The sequence below is a fragment of the Sorex fumeus genome, unplaced genomic scaffold (assembly GCF_029834395.1).
Source record: "Sorex fumeus unplaced genomic scaffold, SorFum_2.1 ptg000061l, whole genome shotgun sequence".
Lineage (NCBI taxonomy): Eukaryota > Metazoa > Chordata > Mammalia > Eulipotyphla > Soricidae > Sorex > Sorex fumeus.
In genome coordinates this window covers 37701231-37721787 of record NW_026606118.1, presented here as the reverse complement: position 1 = coordinate 37721787, position 20557 = coordinate 37701231, and the positions used below count along the sequence as shown (strand labels likewise).

The 20557-nt window shown below is 42.6% G+C and overlaps 1 protein-coding gene across 10 annotated transcripts in view; it reads right to left on the bottom strand.

The window, feature by feature from the left end:
- Positions 1–17529, bottom strand: part of PTPRK (protein tyrosine phosphatase receptor type K) — a 582916-nt gene extending 565387 nt beyond the window's left edge. For 6 of the 10 annotated variants that reach the window (XM_056125869.1, XM_056125872.1, XM_056125873.1 and 3 more), the window contains exon 1: positions 17154–17529. In XM_056125869.1, the coding sequence (XP_055981844.1) occupies positions 17154–17256 (103 nt within the window). In that variant the 5' untranslated portion in view covers positions 17257–17529. The remainder of the gene's footprint in view (positions 1–17153) is intronic. The other 4 variants (XM_056125875.1, XM_056125876.1, XM_056125877.1 and 1 more) reach the window with 1 other exon arrangement.
- Between the last annotated feature and the right edge of the window lie 3028 nt (positions 17530–20557).

The following is a 20557-nucleotide window of genomic DNA, read 5'->3' as shown; positions in this document are numbered from 1 at the left end:
AAGGCCAGAAAATGGAGCCTAAAGATAAGTCTTTGTCTTGAGGGCAAGAGAAAGTACATGGGTCATGTGATCATTTCCTGGTTAAAGTTCCCTCAGTTTCCGTACAAATAAAGACCGGAAGCTAGTCTTAAGCACACTAGTTGGAATTTATGGTTCCTGTGTATGTTACTGCATTTTTCTTTCCATTGGGGGGATAAACCTGGAAGTGTTCAGAGGCTATACCTAGTCCTGTGCTTTGAGGTGACTTCAAGTAGTCTTGGGGAACCCTGTATAGTCAGAAATGGAAGCCTGGGAAGCATGAGCTCAGTCCATTGGGCTACCTCTCTAGTTCTATATTACTGCTTTTAAATACATTATGTAGCGTTTTCATTCCGTTCATAAATCTGTCTTGATTTTTTTAATTCCGTATTCTTTATACGTTGTTTTGACATATGTAATCATGTAGGTATACAGATCACTCTCCTTTGCTACAACTGGGACATGGTTCTTCTGAAGCAGCCCAGATATGCAATATGCTTCTCCTTCCTGTACCCCCCCCACCCTTTCTTTGAAGTCAAATTTAAGCATACATAGGCTACAAAAGTTAATGCTGAGGGGGCTGTCATTTTTCAAAGCTTCTTTGCAGTAAACTAGAAGTCCGGTGTAACAGTGCACCAACATGACATCTTAAGAAACTTAAGTTTGGGGTGGAGAAGAGTTTATGAAAACACCAGCCACCACCACAATCACAAAGTACTACGTTAGCAGAAGCAACTAGTCTGAATACAAAACTGTATTATTAGAGTGAACTTAAAATTCAAGGATATTTATTGCAGCAAGATTCAAACAGGCTAAGTATAAAAGAGCTTCTCTGTAAGAGCTGACAGGAATTTTTTATTATAACTGGAGAGCAAATATTTTCCTAAGTATAACACAAAGTAAAGGCAAGTTTGTTTCAATTAAAGCTAGGAGAGTTAAGAGAAAAAAAAGTTGAGGGCAAGAAAGTTTGAGGGGAACATAAGTCCTCCTTGAAATTGAGAGATGTTTTCCCCTGCTAAGAGCATCCTGCTTTATAAACCAAAGACTGTCAAGTCCAGACCTGGCACTAACAGGCAGGCTCAATAACAGCTTTCCCCACATACAGTGGCTTGAAAATGTCTTGCCATTTAAATGGATTTGCAAACTACCAGGCTAAGAAAGATTAAATATCAATAGCAACCTTCAAAAAGAAAGCTACTTTATCTAGAATTTGTAAGTAAAGGGACTTTCTAAATGACAGTAATCCCTTACTTAGCATGTGTTAAATGTAAATAGAGCAATACAGATAGGCCTTTCTCCTTCAATAACCTTTACAGAAACCAAATTCCTTAGGAATTTGGAGGCCTCTTCTCTCTTAACTCAATTCAGTTTATCTCATTTCTCAATCTGAATTTTTTGCCAACACCAGGAAGTGATCTCCCTGGGATGCGCCCAAATTGAAGAGCATATATACAACTCCAACTTCCATTTTAATCTTACTCCTAAATTCCAGTTTTCGTGTTTTATCTGAAAGTAAATACCTCCAAGAGTATGCAGTTTGACGATGAATGCTAAACTCCCCATCTCTTCCAACTTTGCTTTAAAATATTGAGTGCATTTTCCAAAGATCTTTGAGTTACTCCATACCTAAAACTTGATGCTGAGTCTTACTGACCCACCCATCAGTTTTAGTTCTTTGTTACTCATTGCAAAATTCTCACTCTGTGTGTGTAAATTTGCCTTCTATTCTCATACCATTGATTTATATTCTCTAGAGTGCTCTAATCCCCATACTGACTTGATTTATGTCCAGCATCCTATTATCTACTCTGTTGGTTGTATTTTGAAATCAAGAATAGTGCAGTTAGAGATTTTAAAAGATAACAGCATGGGATCAGATATCCTGTAATCATTGGCTAATTAAGTATAGTAATAATGATGATGATGATGATAAAGTAAAAGCTAAAGTAAATGAATTGTATTAGTGATTTTATCATTAAACACTTTAAGTCAGTATGACACAAACATCTGAGAAACTTGGGGAAACTGAAGTGAAGATTTAGAAAACAGAAAAGCAGCAAAAAAAAAAAAAAAAGGAACTAATCTTCAGACTGGAGCGATAGCACAGAGGGTAGGGCGTTCGCCTTACACGCGGCCAACATGGCCGACCCGAGTTCGATTCCTCCGCCCCTCTCGGAGAGCCCGGCAAGCTACTGAGAGTATTCGATATGCCAGACACAGTAACAACAAAGTCTCCAATGGAGACGTTACTGGGCCCGCTCGAGCAAATCGATGATCAACGGGAGGGCCTTTACCTTTACCTTTTAATCTTCAGACACAGGCAGTCAGGTCCCAAAGTCCTGTAAAGTCTATAACCTTAAAACTCTACTTGATGGGAACTGGAAAGATAGTACAGCAGGTATGGCATCTGCCCTGCACATAACCAACCCTGATTCAGACGCCTGGCATCCCATATGTTCCCCGAGAACAGTGGCTGGAGTAGTTCCTAAGCAGAGTCAAGAGGAATCCCTGAGCATCACCGGGGGTGGATCAAAAATCAAAAAAATTAAAATAAAATTTAAAACTATGCTCTATTATCGATGAGCGGATATCAGCATTTGGGAGTCGTCTGCTTAAATGAAAAATGAACCCAAGGCCTGAGAGATTAGTACAGCTTTTAAGCACTTGCCCTGCATCCTGCAACAGACATTGGAGTCCCCAGCACCCCATATTGTCCCCCCTAGCATCACCAGGAGTCATTCCTATGCATAGACCAGCTGTGGCCAAAGATTTCCCTGCGCCCCCCCCCCAAAAAAAAGGGTTTATGGACACAACATTTTCAACAAAAGTTTTGCAAGCTTCTACTTTCGAAGCTTGTGTCTATAAAATTTGACAGATTTGATTTTGCTTAGGAATAAAATGTTTACATCACCATAAGTTTTGTTTTGGAGGCTTGGGGGGTTGGGAGGTGGTGACAGCAAGCAGTGCTAAGGAATCACTTCCTTGCAGGCTTGGGGAACCATATGGGATGCTGGGGATTAAACAGGAGTTGGCAAGGTGCAAGGCAAACACCCCCTACCCGCTGTACTATCACTCGGGCTCTGTGGTATTTTTTTTCTTAGTTTGTGCACCAAAAGTCTTGTGGACATCCATTAAATGCTGCTGTTAAGAAAGAAAAGTCTCCTTTTCCTGGTAGGACAGCAGGTATAATCAAATGACAACAGGACTACTATGTCTTACTTTCATATGGTGTCTATAGTTCCTTAGATGGCAACCTGAACCCAATTTAAGTGACCAAAGTGCCAGGAATAGAATTCTCTCTGCTTCCAGGAAAGGGGTGGGGAGATGCAGGTAGAGGGACAATTAGAAGATGGTCACATGGACCACCCACATTCCTGGTGGCTATTGCCTCTCTGCGGGCCTGCCCTTTCCTCTTCCCACTGCAGTTGCAGCAGAGAGCAGGCTGATGAGAGGGAGATATCCCAGGCTGTTGGCGAGCGCTTGTGGTCACAGCAAAAAGGAATCTGCAGCCACGCAGCCAGGACATGGGACCTGAGTGTGTTCAGGTTATGAATGCTCACTTGAGATACACAGAGGGACACCCCAACCTCTGAGATGCTACTTTTGGAGCAAGAGGGACTGGGTGCTCGCAGAAACAGATGTGCTCTCTCCCCTGCCCACTTGTTTACACTTAGGATTACCCAACTTTGGGGAAATTCCACTTGGTGGAATGTTACTATCACTGTGGCAAATTTTTGCGCAACTCTTTCTTTCCTAGGTTTCAAGCACGTCTGTGAGGGCTCTAGGTATGGAAAGACTACCCATGAACTGACCCCAAGCGGGTCCAAAAGACCAACCACTTGTGAGACAGACTGAGCTTTGAAACTTGCCAAGCCACAGAGGTAGATGGTCTATACAAAGTAGCCCCAGGCTTCCTGCTGGAAGGGCTGATGTGGAGCTATGCAAAGGTGACCGCTTTACTAATGGCAAAAGTCAGACTTTCCCATAAACAATATCTGACTCAACTGTGCAAGCACTCTCTCAATTGGGGATGCAGAATGAACACAAAGAAGATGCTCAAAGACATTTGGAACAGAAAAATAAGTGAGAGTCTTCTCAGGACAGTGCTCAAGGATGCAAACAAGGTTACAGTATTTTTAAATATCTTCATAAAAACATACAAAAGGAATATACACAATTTATACAAAATATATACAAATCTATACACATAATTTACTATATATACATATGTGCTTAAATTTATTGGATCACAGAACACTTTTGAATTAGTTAAAATATTTATAATCATATGCTTATATTGACATCTGGAGAAAATTTTATTTGGTAACATTACAGCATAAAGGTCACATTCAGCATTAAGAGAAAAATACATATATAAGTGAAAATGATCCTGGTAGGGCTGTATTTATGAACAATTTATGAACAATTACTCACTGTTCACAAGAATCATACTGCTTCCATCTTCTTACCACTCTCAAAATTAGGATATGCAAACAACTTTAATATGCAATGTAAAGCTTTGATATGCTAGTCTACAAGGCATGCATTATTTTGATTTCAATTTGTCTGTATATATTATGTACCATCCATAACTTATCTTACCAAAGCTTATATTCTCAACAAAAATAAGGTCTTTAAACAAATTTCAAATTACAACTGTAATTTCACATATATTATTCATTTGTAAAATATAATTTCCCATATATCATTCTTTTGTAAAAGTGTCCTATAGTGTGGCTAGAGCGGCAGTATAGCACGGAGGCCATTTTCCTCTTAAGCAGCCTACCCAAGTTCAATCCCTGGCATCAAATATGGTACCTCAAGGACTGCCAGGAGTAATTCCTGTGTGGAATAACCCCTGAGCATCGCTGGGTGTGATCCAAAAAGAAAAAAATAGCGGGGTGTCCTAGAGAGGGCCAGAGTGATAGTACAGCAAGAAGGGAACTTGTTTTATATGAGTGGCCAACCCGTGTTTGATCCCTGGTATCCCATATGGTCGCTGAGTTTGCCAGGGTGACTGCTGAGCACTGAGCAGGGGAAGTCCTAACCTAGGGTGGCAGAAAGAAAGAAGGAAGGAAGGAAGGAAGGAAGGAAGGAAGGAAGGAAGGAAGGAAGGAAGGAAAGAAACCCCAAAAAAAGTATCCTATAAAATATTGGAAGAAAAATATTCAAAATAATTCTGAAATTGTCACAATCCTATTTTTGTGATAAGGAAATCAAGGATCAGAAAGCAAATGCCTTCTAAGTCAAAAAGTGACAGAGTGGAGTAGCCATTCAGCATGGAGTCCCGTGCTCTGGGCACCAAAACCACCCCAGGCATGAGCACCCAAGAAACCTTTTGCTTGGAAGCAAATCACTGCAGATGTTTAAATATTAAAATAAAGGAACCATAAGGGGTCAGCAGTATTAGGTACATCACGCTGCCTCAATCTGCCAGCACTCTGCCAGCTGTTGGAAAATCATGTCAAACCCCACTGTTCAGGAGTCACCAACTATCATCCCGATAAGAACTATAAATAACAGGTACCGGGAATCAAAGAGAAAGCAAAGAGATTGCTGTTGGTGCTCAAACTTTGCACGTGCGAAGCTGTAGATTCAATTGTTAGCACAGAAGAAAATGGGGGAGGGAAAAGGAAAGGAAAAAGGCAGGAAATTCACAAGGAAGAAATTAATGCAGTGCATTTTTTAAGGCAATAGGCAAAGGGGTGTGAAAATAAGGCTCAGTACAAAAGAAAGGTCTTAGAAGTCATTTGGCCTCCATCCATAACCACTTATCTGCACCCCTAGGTGCCAGGCAAGTTGTTGAGGACAGAGAAAGGTCCTTCCTAATCTTTAGAGGTGCCTGGGATATGACATTCTGGTTTCAAAGGCACAGCTACACTTAGCCTCCGTACTGACGCACACTCCCAGCTTTAGGCACTAGTGTACAAATGGATCTCACAGGGGCTCTCCTTGCAAGAGGGGAAGCTGGCCAAACAGCTGTTACTTCTCTGCATTTTATTCATTATTCAGGACTCTAAGATATTTCTTACAGCAGCTCTTCCAATTGGCCAAGTTGTTCAACCAGACCACGGCAGTTATTTAGGAGAGGTGAGAACAAAGTTACAAACCTTCCAACTTAAGTATCCTATTCTTCACAGTTTCCAAAGAGTTACTAATTTTATTTTTTCTCTGTGTCAGTATCATTTATCACAGGTTAGCTTTTGATTCTTAAGACTCCTATTCGTGCATGCGTGCCTTAATAGTATATATTAGTAAATTCTCTAGGATAACTGAAAGCAAGCAGTTATCTATGATGATCATTTTTCATTGAAATGATTTTCACATCATTTAGATTACTATTCTTGTCAAAGCCAACCATTAAATCAGGTTTTCACTTGGGAGCACAGTTAAACCAAAATAATTCAAGAAAACTTTTTAAATGATTGACTACAAGGTAAAGGGAGGACTCAGAGGGCTGGAGCACAGAATTTCCAAGCCAGGGGTGGTCCCCACCTCCTCCACAACCCCAGGTGGGCTCAACTGTTCCATAACCAAAGAATGAACAGGAAAAATAACTCACTACATATATTTCTATTATGCAAAACAATGTAGAAAAACATTTACTGATGCACCAAAATTCAAAGTCTGAAAGTTCAAGAATTTCCAAGCTTTAAACAAGTATAACTTTGGACGAGTGACAGTAAATGAAGGAGCAGTAATTTCTAAAAATCCTTTCATTAAGGACTGAATCCTAAAAAACTCCTCCCAGCAAGCCCTTTACTGACACTGTTTCCTTCCTGTAATTCCTCTGTCCTTCTGGCTGTCTCTCTAGTTTCCTGTCATGACACCCCCATTTGCACAATTTTCACCTGTGATTCTTTGGAACTAACCCGGGACCCCAGATGGAGGTCATAAGGACCCTCAATCAAGAATTTATGCTTTATTCCATCCCCCTCCCTTAAAGGTAAACTCAGTTATCAAAAACCAAGGGTTTATAAAATTCATATTTTAAAGCAGGGTTGAAAGGGGAAACTTTGAAAAAGAACCACTGGGGCCAGAGCGATAGTACAGTGGGTAGGGTGCTTGCCTTGCATGCTAGCAACCCAGGTTCAATCACCAACATTCCATGTGGTCCCCAGAGCACCATCAGGAGCAATTCCTAAGTCTCGCCTCACTGGGTCTGGAGCAAAATCCAAAAAATAAATAAAAGAAAGAAGAAACACTCTAAATTATGAAGAACTGGTATACAGTGCACACAAACAGGCTTGAGACAAGTTTCCTCTTTTCTTCCTCCATCCCCAACCACCAACCCTTACACTCAAAAGTTTAGACCATGAGATCAGTCACCCAGATATAAATCTACTGGTCCAGGATCCAGCTCTCTTATCCACCACCTCCCTTCTTTCCCTTCAGGATTACAAACCACTTATTTGGGTGTGCACCATGCACCATTTATTATTTACTTTACTGGCTGGAGCGATAGCACCGCGGGTAGGGCGTTTGCCTTGCACGAGGCCGACCTGGGTGACCTGGGTTTGATTCCTCCATCCCTCTCAGAGTCCGGCAAGCTACCAAGAAAATCTCGCCCTCATGCAAAGCCTGGCAAGCTCCCCGTGACATATTCAATATGCCAAACACAGTAACAACAAGTCTCACAATGGAGACGTCACTGGGACCGCTCCAGCAAATCGATGAACAACAGGAGGACAGTGCTACAGTGCTACTGCTCAGAACTTGACTGGATTGCAATTATTTGAACAACTACACTAGTTGCACTACCTTTTTAGAACCCATATCCTTAGCAACTGATGGAAGTAGAAATTAATATCTCCTTCCTATTCCTCTCTTTCAAGTTCATGTAACCTGGGTGAGGATCTGGGGCTATAATCTGAATCCTACTTGAAATAAATGGAATCAGTGCTCTTTCTTCCTTAAGTAACTGATTGTATTTTGACTCACTGAATCCAATCAGGATAAATTTCAGTCTTTCCAGATACAATTAACACATGAGAGTTTTATTTTCCTAATGGAATAGAGTTCGCTATCTAGTGGTCTGGGACCTACCCAAGCCACCTGATCTCTACATGGTGCCTAGGAAGAAGTGTCCTGGAACACGTCAGGCTAAGTGGAGCAATCAGAAAAAAATCACATCCAGTGGAACTAGGTGACGATCTGTGTTCCACCTGAATTCTCAGAAGAGACAGATTTTTTGTTGTTGTTGCATGCAACCAGTCTGGATTGGATTTTCTGTTCAAAGGCAACCAAAACAGTGTCTAAGAGAGACAACTAAAGCAAGGGATTACTTCACCTCTCCAGACTTCGTCTGTAAAATGGAAATGATTGTAATCTTAAAAGAATGAACATGGGATATTTAAAATTACGTAAAGCATTGGTTTTAAGGCCTACAGGTTATACATATTCAGTAAATAGTAATGCATTGTTTTTGCAATTACTTTGGGGAATCTCTCCTATGTGTGAGAGAATAAAGATACCTATTTACGGCTGACAGAAATAAAGCAGAAGTAATACGAAAGGCAAATTCTACAATTTAGACTACAATTAGAAAAAACTGAGTGGAATCCTTCACACAATAACGTTCTTAAACACAGGTGAAAGTACCCGAGTTTCCCTCCAACTCAAACTATTTCAATACTGATCTATCTATGATAAAACTAATTCCACAAATAAGTAACTATGGAAATCATTGATTTGCAGTTCATATATTAATCCAGCACCTATTTTTCCTTGTACTTCAAACAATATAGGTTAAGCAGACTTTCATTTTCAGTATCAAAAACATAAAGAATTCTACTCTGCACTATCACAAACTCTCGCTTTCAATATCACAATACAAACAACTATCATGAGTGAACTCTAATTTATACTTGCTCTTCATAAATCTCTCACATAACCATGTCATTATGCCAGTATTTTTCAAATCACTAGTGAATGGCAAAAAGAAATACAGCAGTTGTGATTTAATCAGTGACTTCACTGTTGAAACAGCCAGAAAAAGCAGACACATTTAGAATAGTAAATGGATAACAAAACACACTTACAGGCTCATTAATAAGAAGGCAATTAGGTCTTCTGGGAAAATTCATTTTCTAAAAGAATGCTAGAGTGAGCTATAAATGCTAGTAAAATTGTGTTTTGACATGAATAGTGTACACTGTCTATTACATCATAATTTTTCTCTTGAGAAAACTGACAAGAATCTCTGTTCTTAGGTATGAGCACAAAAGACTGTAAAAAGAATGATATTTAATGCAGTCTACCTAAATCCCATTCATTAAAATTGACTGTCCTATAAATGCATTCCTCTTACAAAGTTCCTTATACTTAGAAGAAGAGAAATATAAAAACTGCCTCTATCAGAAATGTCAGAGGGAATATTAGTTCCTGTATCAATATGATAAGTAAAAATTACTGGCACTTATCATGTTTGATTCTCAAAGATGTATATTTGGAATATTTTTTATCAAGTTCATATCCAAAACATACTATTATTCTCTTATAAAAAATTCTTTTAAGATTGTCAGAGTTTTCTTACAAAAAAAAAAGTTATGGTACTATTATTTATATGTGTCTGGAGTGTTAAATTATAATTACGTAAATACTGATCAGAAATGTAATTCTAGGAAAATTTGCTTCATGCTGTAATTAATCTCACAATACTCTTACAGTTCTACATAACTGCATGAGACAAATCCTTCCACACTGAGCTTTCTTGTCCTACATCAATACTTCTCAAAATTAAATGTTCACACGGAAGTTTTGTTAAAGATGCAGATTCTGCATCAGTCTGTCTACAGTGATTTCTGATAGGTGCTTAGAAAACCATCACACAAGTTCCCAGGTGCTGGTGATGCTTCTTGTCCACGGTTCATAAAGTAAAACTCTAGGGTACCTTACAGGTGACAAATCCAATGCCTAGAAGCAATCAGCCAACAACCCCTACGTAGGTATCATGGGTGTTCCTCCTCTCCGCTTTTGAATGTGAATGACCTAAACAACCACACAGAGAACTGTGGCCAGTCTGCCACTTCAGCAGCTGTTAGACCAACAGTTATCCAACTGGATAAGGGAAATGTCTGTGGCTGGTCAGCTGCTGCTCTGGATAGGGTTTAGGAGAGCAGCTGATTAAGGAACTTGCATTGGGAAGGGCTGATATAAATAGGCACCAATCCAGAGAATGATGCATTATTCTTTTATAAAAGTACAGTAGGTAGAGTGCATGTGTGTATATGTGTATATACATACACATATATGTGCATGTTTATACGTGTGTACATATTTATGCATATAAGCCATTTATTTTGCTTTTCCCATCTATAAAAGATAAATATCTACTTCAAATAAATGCTGGAGTGATAGCGCAGCGGGTAGGGCGTTTGCCTTGCACGCCGCTGACATGGCCAGCCTGAGTTCGATTCCTCCAACCTTCTCAGAGAGCCTGGCAAGCTACCGAGAGTATTTTGCCCGCACGGCAAAGCCTGGCAAGCTACCCCTGGTGTATTCGATATGCCAAACACAGTAACAAGTCTCACAATGTTACTGGGCCCGCTCGAGCAAATCGATGAACAATGGGAGGACAGTGACAGTGACATAAAAACTCCAAAGAATATAAGTACAGATATCCATTTATAGATGTTCTTAGCTTCTTTAAACATGGAGTGTCCTTTGGACACTGTAGTTTTATCACTATTATTAAGATATGTGTGTATGCACACAAGTATGTGCATGATTCACACAACAAATACAAATACATATTTATATCTTTCAGGTCTTCCAGAAAAATAAATGCAAACAATTACCCAACTAGACATTATTTGTTTCTAAGCTTCTTTCATAAAAATAAGCCACCTACAGAACACTTCAGTCAGCACTGGTCTTCATCATTTTGATTAACAGACCTTCACAATCACGCAAAGTAAAAACATGAATCAATTATGACAATGACTTGATCAGCTCCTGAAAGAATTATAAATGAGGAATAAACCACTTGTAACGCATATGCATTATCACCATATGGAGGAGCATGCCAAAATTTCAACCAGAGTTAAGCAGGAAAGTAACAATGTTTGTCCCACAAGAACCCAGGAGATCCTATATTGCAGGCCTGATGTTCCCCTAGAACTTCTGTCAACAATCTAGAAAACTTCAGAAAACTAAGTTTTTTAACTACTACTAAAAATAGATTATGAACCAAACAATTTCCACAAGAACACTACCTAAGAACTCTTAAAACAGAATCATCGGACAAATATAATATTTTATTTAGGAATATTTAAAACATTTTTCATTGACCATATTTCCTCTGAGATAGTTTGAAATGATTTCAAATATTCAAACATATTTTGTCTGTTTTTTAATTTTCCAAACCATAATTACATGTGGTTTATTTTTCTTGACTTAAAATATTATGAAATAGAAACCCAGAGTGACAGTATAGCAGGTAGGACACCTGTTTGGAATGTGGCCAACCTGAGTTCAATCCCCAATACCCCATAGCTCCCTCCCACCCCCCACCCTCCTCCAAGCCCCACCAAAGTGATCCCTGAGCGTAGATCTAGGAATAGACCCTGAGCATCTCCTGGTGTGGCCCAAAAATCAATAAAGAAAAAATTTTTTTAATCAGGCAATCATATCAGATACTCAAATTTCCTATTCCCATTTACAAAAAGCAACTTAAACCCTTCTTCATCCAGAGATATGAAAACACATACAAATATTCTGCAATGTTAACAGATTATTTCATGGATTTTCAAGTTTGTTTCTGGCTTCAACTGAAATAAAAATTAGCCTGATTGATGTACACACTCATTTATTTTGTTATCAAACACCAGTTTAAGACACCACATGAATTGATAAAATTCAGTAACTATGACAAGCAGCATGAGTTTTGATGAAAACACAAGTCATGTTCAAAAGCAATTACAACCTTTTTAGGCAAAGAGAAACACTATTTGATAAAGGAACACAAACCAGAAACATGATCAAAGGGCAAAGTCAGAGGAATACACAGAGGGAAATCTTTACATCCACAGAATGAGAAATGAGTGTGTTTGGACAAAGACAAAATCGGGTTCCAATAAACAAGTCAAAATAGGGCTTTTTTCCCACCTTAGAAAATTAAAGATCTCTCTCTCACACATACACACACACACACACACACACACACACACACACACACAAAAGCACACACACACACACACACACACAGAAGCACACATACACACACAGAAGCGCACACACACACACACACACACATAAACAGATACACACACAGTGTCCTTTGTTTTGTCTTTAAGAACAATCTGGAAACCCTCTTGATATTTCCTGCTCTCAATCTTTAGCTCTCATCTTCCTGCCCCAATGAAGAGCAGTAGGGGAAATGGGAATAGCATAGGGCAGATGAGGACAGCGTTCCCCTGCCTCTGAAAAGCAGATCCATATTTAGTATGGTTTACACGGTCTTCAGTAACCGCCTGGAGCAGACATAGAACATAGCACTTCAAAAGCAGTAGTACACAGTTTCTCTATACAGGATCCTATCACATGAATTAAATGTTTTTTAAAGGCCATAGGAATGGAGGAAAAAACATCACTGCCACCAAATAGGAGCTCTGGATTCATATTTGAATCATATTGGCAATAGTTAAGACTACATCCAGCACCAAATATACGGTGACAAGAGAGCTGTGATTTTGACTGTGTATGTGGGGCTTATTGCGGCAGTAGAGTGGCAGAACAGAGCAGCAGAGGGCTGGATTTACTTTCCAAATTCACATTTATGAATACAAAGAGAAGAGCTGTCAGCACACATGCCACTGTCCCAGAAGCAGCCAAACCTACCTCTTCCCCGTCTGGCTAGGCCAAATGCAAAAAACAGATCATGCTATCTAGGAAAATCAAGTCAGAAGAAAGGAGACAAGTGAAAGAAGAAATAGAGAGAGAAATGTCCTGTTACATCTTCTCATGAGTGTTCTGCAACTTGCAGAATTGTAATGAATTGAGGGGCAAAAAGATCTGGCCAGAAAAAAAACAAAAAAAAAAATTGAAAGACAAATCTAAAAACAGCCTCACTGTTGTATCTACTAGTAGGTAATAAGAGTAAGAGAAATTAACTACATATAGACATCAAAGACTGAGGCACTAGTCGGCTTAGATGACTTGCAAAGTCCTAAGGGATCAAGTGAACAAATGATTACAGCAACATGCCAGGAACCTTCTTCACAGAAAGATCTTAAACTGCATTTCTAGCTCACATCATACTAGAGACAATAGTCCCTCTCTAGGTCACTGATAAGACTGCAACTAAAAAGCTGCAGATCCTTCTCCAGACTGAGATGAAAAACTGAACCATCAACAGTTGAACAGCTAAAGCAATTGACTAAAACATTTATTTCTTCTATGGAATATGAGGAACCTTCACAGTAAACTTCCATGAGTTTACCTCAACTAAAGATAAACACAAGACTAATGAAGAAAATATTAATAATTTGTACTGACAAAATGATCTGGCCAATCTCAGATGTTTATGTTTAATAATAATTTAAGGGGCTAGGAGTGTAATTCTATTTACAATGGTAGAGTGTAAAGCTTTGCGTGTATCAGACCCTGGGTTCAATCCACAGTACCAGAAGACAGAAAATAAACAACTAGCCAAGTATCTCTCTCTCTCTCTTTCTCTCTCTCTCTCTCTCTCTCTCTCTCTCCCCCACCACACACACACACACACACACACACATCCTGTACTCACTAGGAAAAACTGGGTAGCCATAAAAGAAAAACTTCAGTTGTTACCTTAATGTATGATGATTACACCCCAGAAAGCTGCCTAATGCTTTACAATTCACAGCACCAATTCTCATAATTATTTATATAATCCTCATAAAAACCATGTGGAAAGGTCAAGGTGGCTATTATTATGTCCATTTTACAGATGAGAAAGCAAAGTTTCCAAATAATTTGTGACTGGTTTTGTCAGTCACCTAAATCCTGAAACATTTTGAGAATAGAAAATGTTTACATTATGATATCAAAACTCAATTTAAAAAAACCTCAATACATATTTATGCTTTCATTCCACAGCTTTCACACAAGTTTAAGGGAGATATTAAACTGAAAACAAAAAATAAGATAAAGTTTATAAAAATCCTGGAGGCTCATCATGTAGCTTTATTCAATTTAGCTACAGAAAGTTGAAAGTCACAATCCAGAAAATACTTTTAAATTTGTGATTTAAACAAAGCAAACTGGTGAGTGCATGACATATCAAAGCTCAAATAATCCTAGGTGTTTTAAAAACTGCTTTACAAATTTACTATGTCAGAAACCACATGATTATACCTAGAAGTGTTAAAAGTGGCCTTAATTGGTGTGATTTAAAAGACATGTTTGCCAGGATGTTTTTTAAATCCAAACATAATTTTTTTCTTTTCTTTTCTTTTTTTTTTTTTGCTTTTTGGGTCACACCTGGTGATGCACAGGGGTTACTCCTGGCTCTGCACTCAGGAATTACCCCTGGTGGTGCTCAGGGCACCATACGGGATGCTGGGAATCGAACCCGGGTCAGCCGCATGCAAGGCAAATGCCCTACTCGCTGTGCTATCGCTCCAGCCCCCAAACATAAAATTTTTACACTTTCAAAATCTTTTATTAAAACTTAACAAAAGACATAAAAACTCATTTTAAATAAAATATAAGAAAATAAAAGCAAGGAGGAATACACCTCCAATCTCTGGATGTGTCTTTGCATCAAATCTGCTTGCAATGAAATCAGATGACTATGGATTACAAAATAACTTAGATATCCAGAAAATAGCGATTTGCACAGAGCAAACTTTTCATTATCAAGGAAGAGCCAAAAATCTGCCCTAGAACTCTAGGAACAGAAGGCACTTCTTTCTGGGCATCATTTGGAGACACAGACCTGCACTTACTGGGGCTGCACATTATTTAACATGACTGAAAGTCATATATCTAGCTTTGTCCCTAAGGAAAAGTGAAGCATATAGGGTCCAGCTGTCGAAGAACACAGGAGTTCACTGCAGATTTCTGAGTTCCTGTCATCAGAAAAGCCTCTCTGTATATCCTGCTAGAGGTAATGTAATGTTTACTTGTTCATGGATGTGTAAATAACACATGAAAGGAGAAAGTTTGTCTACTGGTGAAAACACATTCATCAGCTGTTGAGCCAAGAATAGTTGAATGCTTGTTAAGTCTACTCATTCAACTGGTAGAATTAAAACTTTCAATTAACAAACTACATGCCTTTTCAGCTGGGGCTCTCCGTGCAGCTACAAACACTGGTGGGGAAATCGATACCCACTCCAACTTGCCTGCTTATAATGACAGGCAGCAGGCACAGCCGCTCTACTAACAGGCATTATACAGCAGAGAGGCAGGCAGGAATACCTACTCCACGAAGAATTAAATCACCCAATCATTCACTGTACAGAGTCGCTATCGTCTGCCTGCAACACCTATATGTACATCGATTTTTCCTATGCACGGTGCATTTCATAATCTGCCTACGACACGATGTCCAAGAATCTACTTGGTTAAGTCCTTTCAGAGGAGAGAAAAGGGGTCGGACCCACAATAAACATCTCTCGGCAGGGAAAGCGCAGTAGGGAGCCAGCCGATTTCCAGGAAGTCGGGTAGCCACAACAAAGAGAGAAACTGACAAGTACAAAGTAACTCGCTTCTTCGGGTCCAGCCATCTCAGCCAGGCGTGCTGCGGCCGCTCTCCCGAGCTTCTCCATCATCACCCCCCTCGGCCACCTCTGCGTCTTCCTGTGCACGCCGAGCCGGGGCCAGCAGACTCCCGCGCCAGCCAAGCTGGAAAGTTGTCAGGACCAGCGACCAAGTGGGAGGTTAGCTGATGGCGCCCAGTGTCCACCTGGTGAAACTTCAGGGCCCCCTCCAGAGGAGAAGGGAATCTAAAGAAACTGATCAACCCACAGGACTGATCACAAAACTGTACGCAAACCCCAGACGGGAACCGAACCGGGCTTTCAGCGACTTCTTTAAGTGGCTGTGCCTAGCTAGAATCCAAGAGGCTAACTCCGAGTCGGCGCCAGATCCCAGAGTTGAGGCTGTGCTGCGGGGGTGGGGGAACGTCCTCTGCCGCCTCCGCCACCCGGGCGGGCTCCGGGAGGACCCGGGACAGCTTGGTAGGAAGGGGTGTGTGTGTGTGGGGGGGGGGGGGGTCAGGCATCCACATCCGGCGCCCAGACCTCGCTCCCCACAACAGCTCCGCAGGGATCACTGGAGCATTTTTTTTTAAATCTCTGAATCTCCGCCAACACACACACACACACACACCCCACACCTCACACTGTTGCTTGCCTTCCCCGCCCCCCCCCCCCCGCAGGGCAAACCTCTGGACAGTTCAACGCCCGCAGGCGGTGGGGGGGGGGGGAGGAGAACTGGGACTGGGGGAGGGACCGGGAAGTAGCCAGACAATAGTCAAGGGAGGTTATTCCCGGGACAAAAAAGCACCTGGCAAAGTGCGCCGCGCGCCGGGTCCCTCGGAGTATCCACGCTTCTGACAATAGCTGGCCAAGCAAGGGGGTTTGGTTTTATTGCCTTTTTTTTTTTTTTTTTGCTTTGCAACCACAGGAGTTGTTCCACCGCTCCAAGCCCACAACCCGAGCAACAGAGTAGCCGTTCCCAGAGCCCCTGATTACTTTTTCCTTTCTCTCCTTCCCGGTGCGCTGCCCGCGGCCGCGCTGGACGCCGCAGCTACCAGTTGCCCGAGCCAAGCCGGAGCTTCACTCCCAGCCCGCCAACCTGAGTCCCGAGCGAGGCTCCGCGGGGAACAATGGGGGTCTGGGCTGGGAAAGTTACCGAACCGCTGCCCCCCCGCCCCCACTTCACCAACGCGTCCCACCTGCCACCAACTCCGGGGCCGTTTCTCCACCTCTCGGGTGCACCTCCCAATGCTCCTCTCTCCGGACTTCCAAAGCGATCCCCAAATGCTAGCCCCGGGCCTTGGCCAGGAGCCCGTCTCCCACCCACCCCACCCCCGCCACGCGCCCCCCTCACACACACACCCCTGCGAGCCCCGGATCGGGGCGTTCGTCCCAAGCCCGGGCACCCCACTCCCCCCCACTCCGCACCCCTGCACCCCGACTACTCACCTGCAGAGAACTGGCCTTGGGCCGACCCCAGGAGAGGCCAGGGGGACAGGAGCCAGAGCGCCACAAAAGCAGCCAGCGCCGCCGCCGCCGCCGTCGTATCCATGTCGACTTTGGGAGAAGTTTCAAGCAGCTCTGCAAAGAGCGAGCGAGCGAGCGGGGCGTCCGCCGCCCGATCCACCGGCCAGGTGCTCCCGGAGCGGGGCCGGGGCCGGACCGAGGGGCCACCGCAGCCCGCCGGGCACTTCTGCCTTCGGGGCGCGGGTCAAACTACCTCCGGGGCGCGAGCGGGGCCGGCGGGGCCGGCCGGTCGCCGCGGCAGCTCTCCATGCTCGGCGAAGGCTGCTCGGGTTAGTCCGGAGTTACTTTGCTCGGGGAGGGACGGGGGGCGGAGCCGGGGGTGACGTCGCCCCGCGGGGCCGGGCGCTTCGGCGGAATGCAGGCTCGGGCGCGCCACCGCCGCCGCCGCCGCCGCCTCCTGCCAGGGAGACGCGCGCCAACGCCGGCCGCGCGCCCCGCGCCCCGCGCCCCGAGCCCGGAGCCCCGCGTCGCCTTTGTTCGGCGGGGCCCGGCCTCGGCGCCCGCCGCCCCCGGCTTCGAAGAACGGGCGGGAAACGGGAGCCGGCGCCGGGCGGGATCTAGGGGTGGCAATGGGAGCGGGCGAGGCACACGGTGCGGGGGGAAGACCGAGCACGGGCGCGGAGCAGCACCCACCGTCGGAGCGGAGGCTTTTGTCGGGCGCCCCGGCACCCCCGCGCACCCCACCTCCCCGTGCGGGTCCCACCGCCCCGGCTGCCGGGCCACCGGGAGGGCTCGCGGCAGCGCCCCGAAGGGAGCGCGCACCCATCTGCATCGAACTCCCGGTTCCGCAGCCTTGCAAGAAGGAATCAGACACCCACTCCCATAGAAAACTTATTGTTCCTCCGTCATATAAAAATAAAACTTGAACCAAAATAAACGTTCGGTAACTTTCCAGTGTGAACAGCTGCCGCGTCTCTTTTCTGGTTTATTTGTCGTTAGCCGAATATTTGGGTTTATCTCCTTGCTTCAGTGACTTTGCTGGTTCTGAAACCGTCTGGTGGCCTGTTTGCACTTCTCACCTCCAGGACAGACCCGAGTCACATCAGGGCTGAGAGTCCTTCCCTTGTTTGCTGGACGGCCCAAGGGTTTGGCAGCCCAAGGGTTTTGCTTAGTTTTTTGGTTCTTTTTTTAAAGTCGAAAAGCCTTTTAAGACTTACGTATTTAACAAAAGGACTTTACACCGACAATGAAAACAGCAACGGATGATCCATCTGGAGGAAAAGAATGCTATATTATGACAGTAAAGTATTTTACAGTTTGCTACTTCTTCTACAGCTTCAAGTGATTATACCATATGTCACATTGCTTCTGTAAAAAGATTATAGTGCATACTTGATTCATTTTTATCATGCATCAAATAAACTATCCCAATTAGAAAATTTTAAAAAAATTCCCAGAATTTTGATGTCATTTAATTCAGTTCCTAGGACAAAAGAGTTTCTTGATTGGCATATGTCAGTTACTCCAACATCTTATCTTTAGCCTTTGTAAGTCAAAGCAGTGTGAAACTCAATTTAACATAGCATTAACATAATTTGCCAAACTGCATATTTCTTTATGGGAAAAAAATACGTCACTATGATAAACTGAAACTGGACATATATATATATATATGTATATATATGTATATGCACCTTGTCCATACACAAACATATACATATAATCAGAAAGAAAAATAATTTTAATTTGCTAAGGAAAAAAGCTTAATTAAACAGTTTTTGGAGTCTTTAGGCTGGCTCATTAGTACACTGACTTACCCAACATTTAATTCAATTCAGCATAGTTAATTTATAAGAATGGAAGACCTTACAGTGAAGTAAGATTTTTTTTTAACTCATTAACCTAACTGTTAACACATCACTGGTTCTTCATTCTTTCATTTAGGAAAATTTTCAACTCCTAGATAACAAAAATAAACCTCATTTTCTTCTCGAAGGACTTTACAGAACTTTGCAAAATCGAGCAGGCAATATACTTCAGGAAAACAAACAAAAGCCCACCAGCTATATACTGAAAAAAAAAAATCTGTCATATTCTTATCAGAAAGATGAAGGAAAGGCATGCTTTAGAAGAATTGTGTAAACACACAGAGAATGTAGTGAGGGTCCAGGATCCCTCAGTAGCTTCTGAGAAAGCTCCAGCCTTGCAAGCAGTAAGTGCCCATGGTTGCTGAGAACAATCATCTCCTCTGCTTTTTGGGGATTCCCAGCACCACCTTATAGCACAGTGTATGCTCCCAGAGATCACAGCTACAGGTTGTAAGCAGGAGCCTCATTTAATACAATAGGTAGGGTTGAATGTGGCATTCAACATTCAAGGTTGAATGCTTGCCTTGAATGTGGAAGAACAAAATTTTAAAATGTGTAAGAAATGCAGGCACATGGCCAACCCCCAAAAAAGCACCCCCACCAAATGTGCAAGTACTAAAACTAAATATGCCGAACACCAAGTCAAAGCAACCACGAAGTGTGCAAGGCGCTCCCAAGTAGGGATCAATTCTCGGTATCCCATATTGAGCCTGAGCAGCATCAGGAAGAAGCCCTGAGCATTGATGGGTGTGGCCCACCGCCCTGAAGCGCAGGCAAAAAAGCAAACTACATTAATGTTGGGAGACAGCCCAACAGGCTGGAACACCTGCTTTGCATGCAGTAAGTCCCTGGTGTGACCTCTGCCTGGGGTGACCCTCCCAAACATAGGCAATGCCAGGGTTCCTCCCCAAAAGCAAAACAACAAAACTTTTTTTTTTAATTTTTATTAGTGAAACACCATGAGGTACAGTTGTAGATTTACAATTTTTTGTGCTTGGGTTTCGATTATACAATGATCAAATACCCATCCCTCCACCAGTGCCCACTTTCCACCACCCTGGATAATATCCCTCCCACCCCCATCCCCCCCATCCCACCCTGCCTCTGTGGCAGGGCATTCCCTTTTGTTCTCTCTCTCCTTTTGGATGTTGTGGTCTGCAAAAGAGGCAATGGGTGACAATCATGTTCAATCCATAGTCTACTTTCAACATGCATCTCCCCTCCTGGGAGGAAACAAAACTTATTTTTTAAAATGCTAGGCAGTGCCATGGCAACATGCCCATATTCTTACCTTGCCCGTTCCTAGGGTCAATTGAAAGATGACTTATATCACTCTCTCTGTTGCTGAAAAAATAGTAGAATAAGATATAAGTTTACTATGGGCTAAATATTAAGATAGAGAATATCTTACTGAGATATTTACAATGTCTTGCTGGGTTCAGACAATGATCCCATGACATTACAATAGCTATTCTTCCCATCTGGGCTGGAGCGATAGCACAGCGGGTAGGGCGTTCG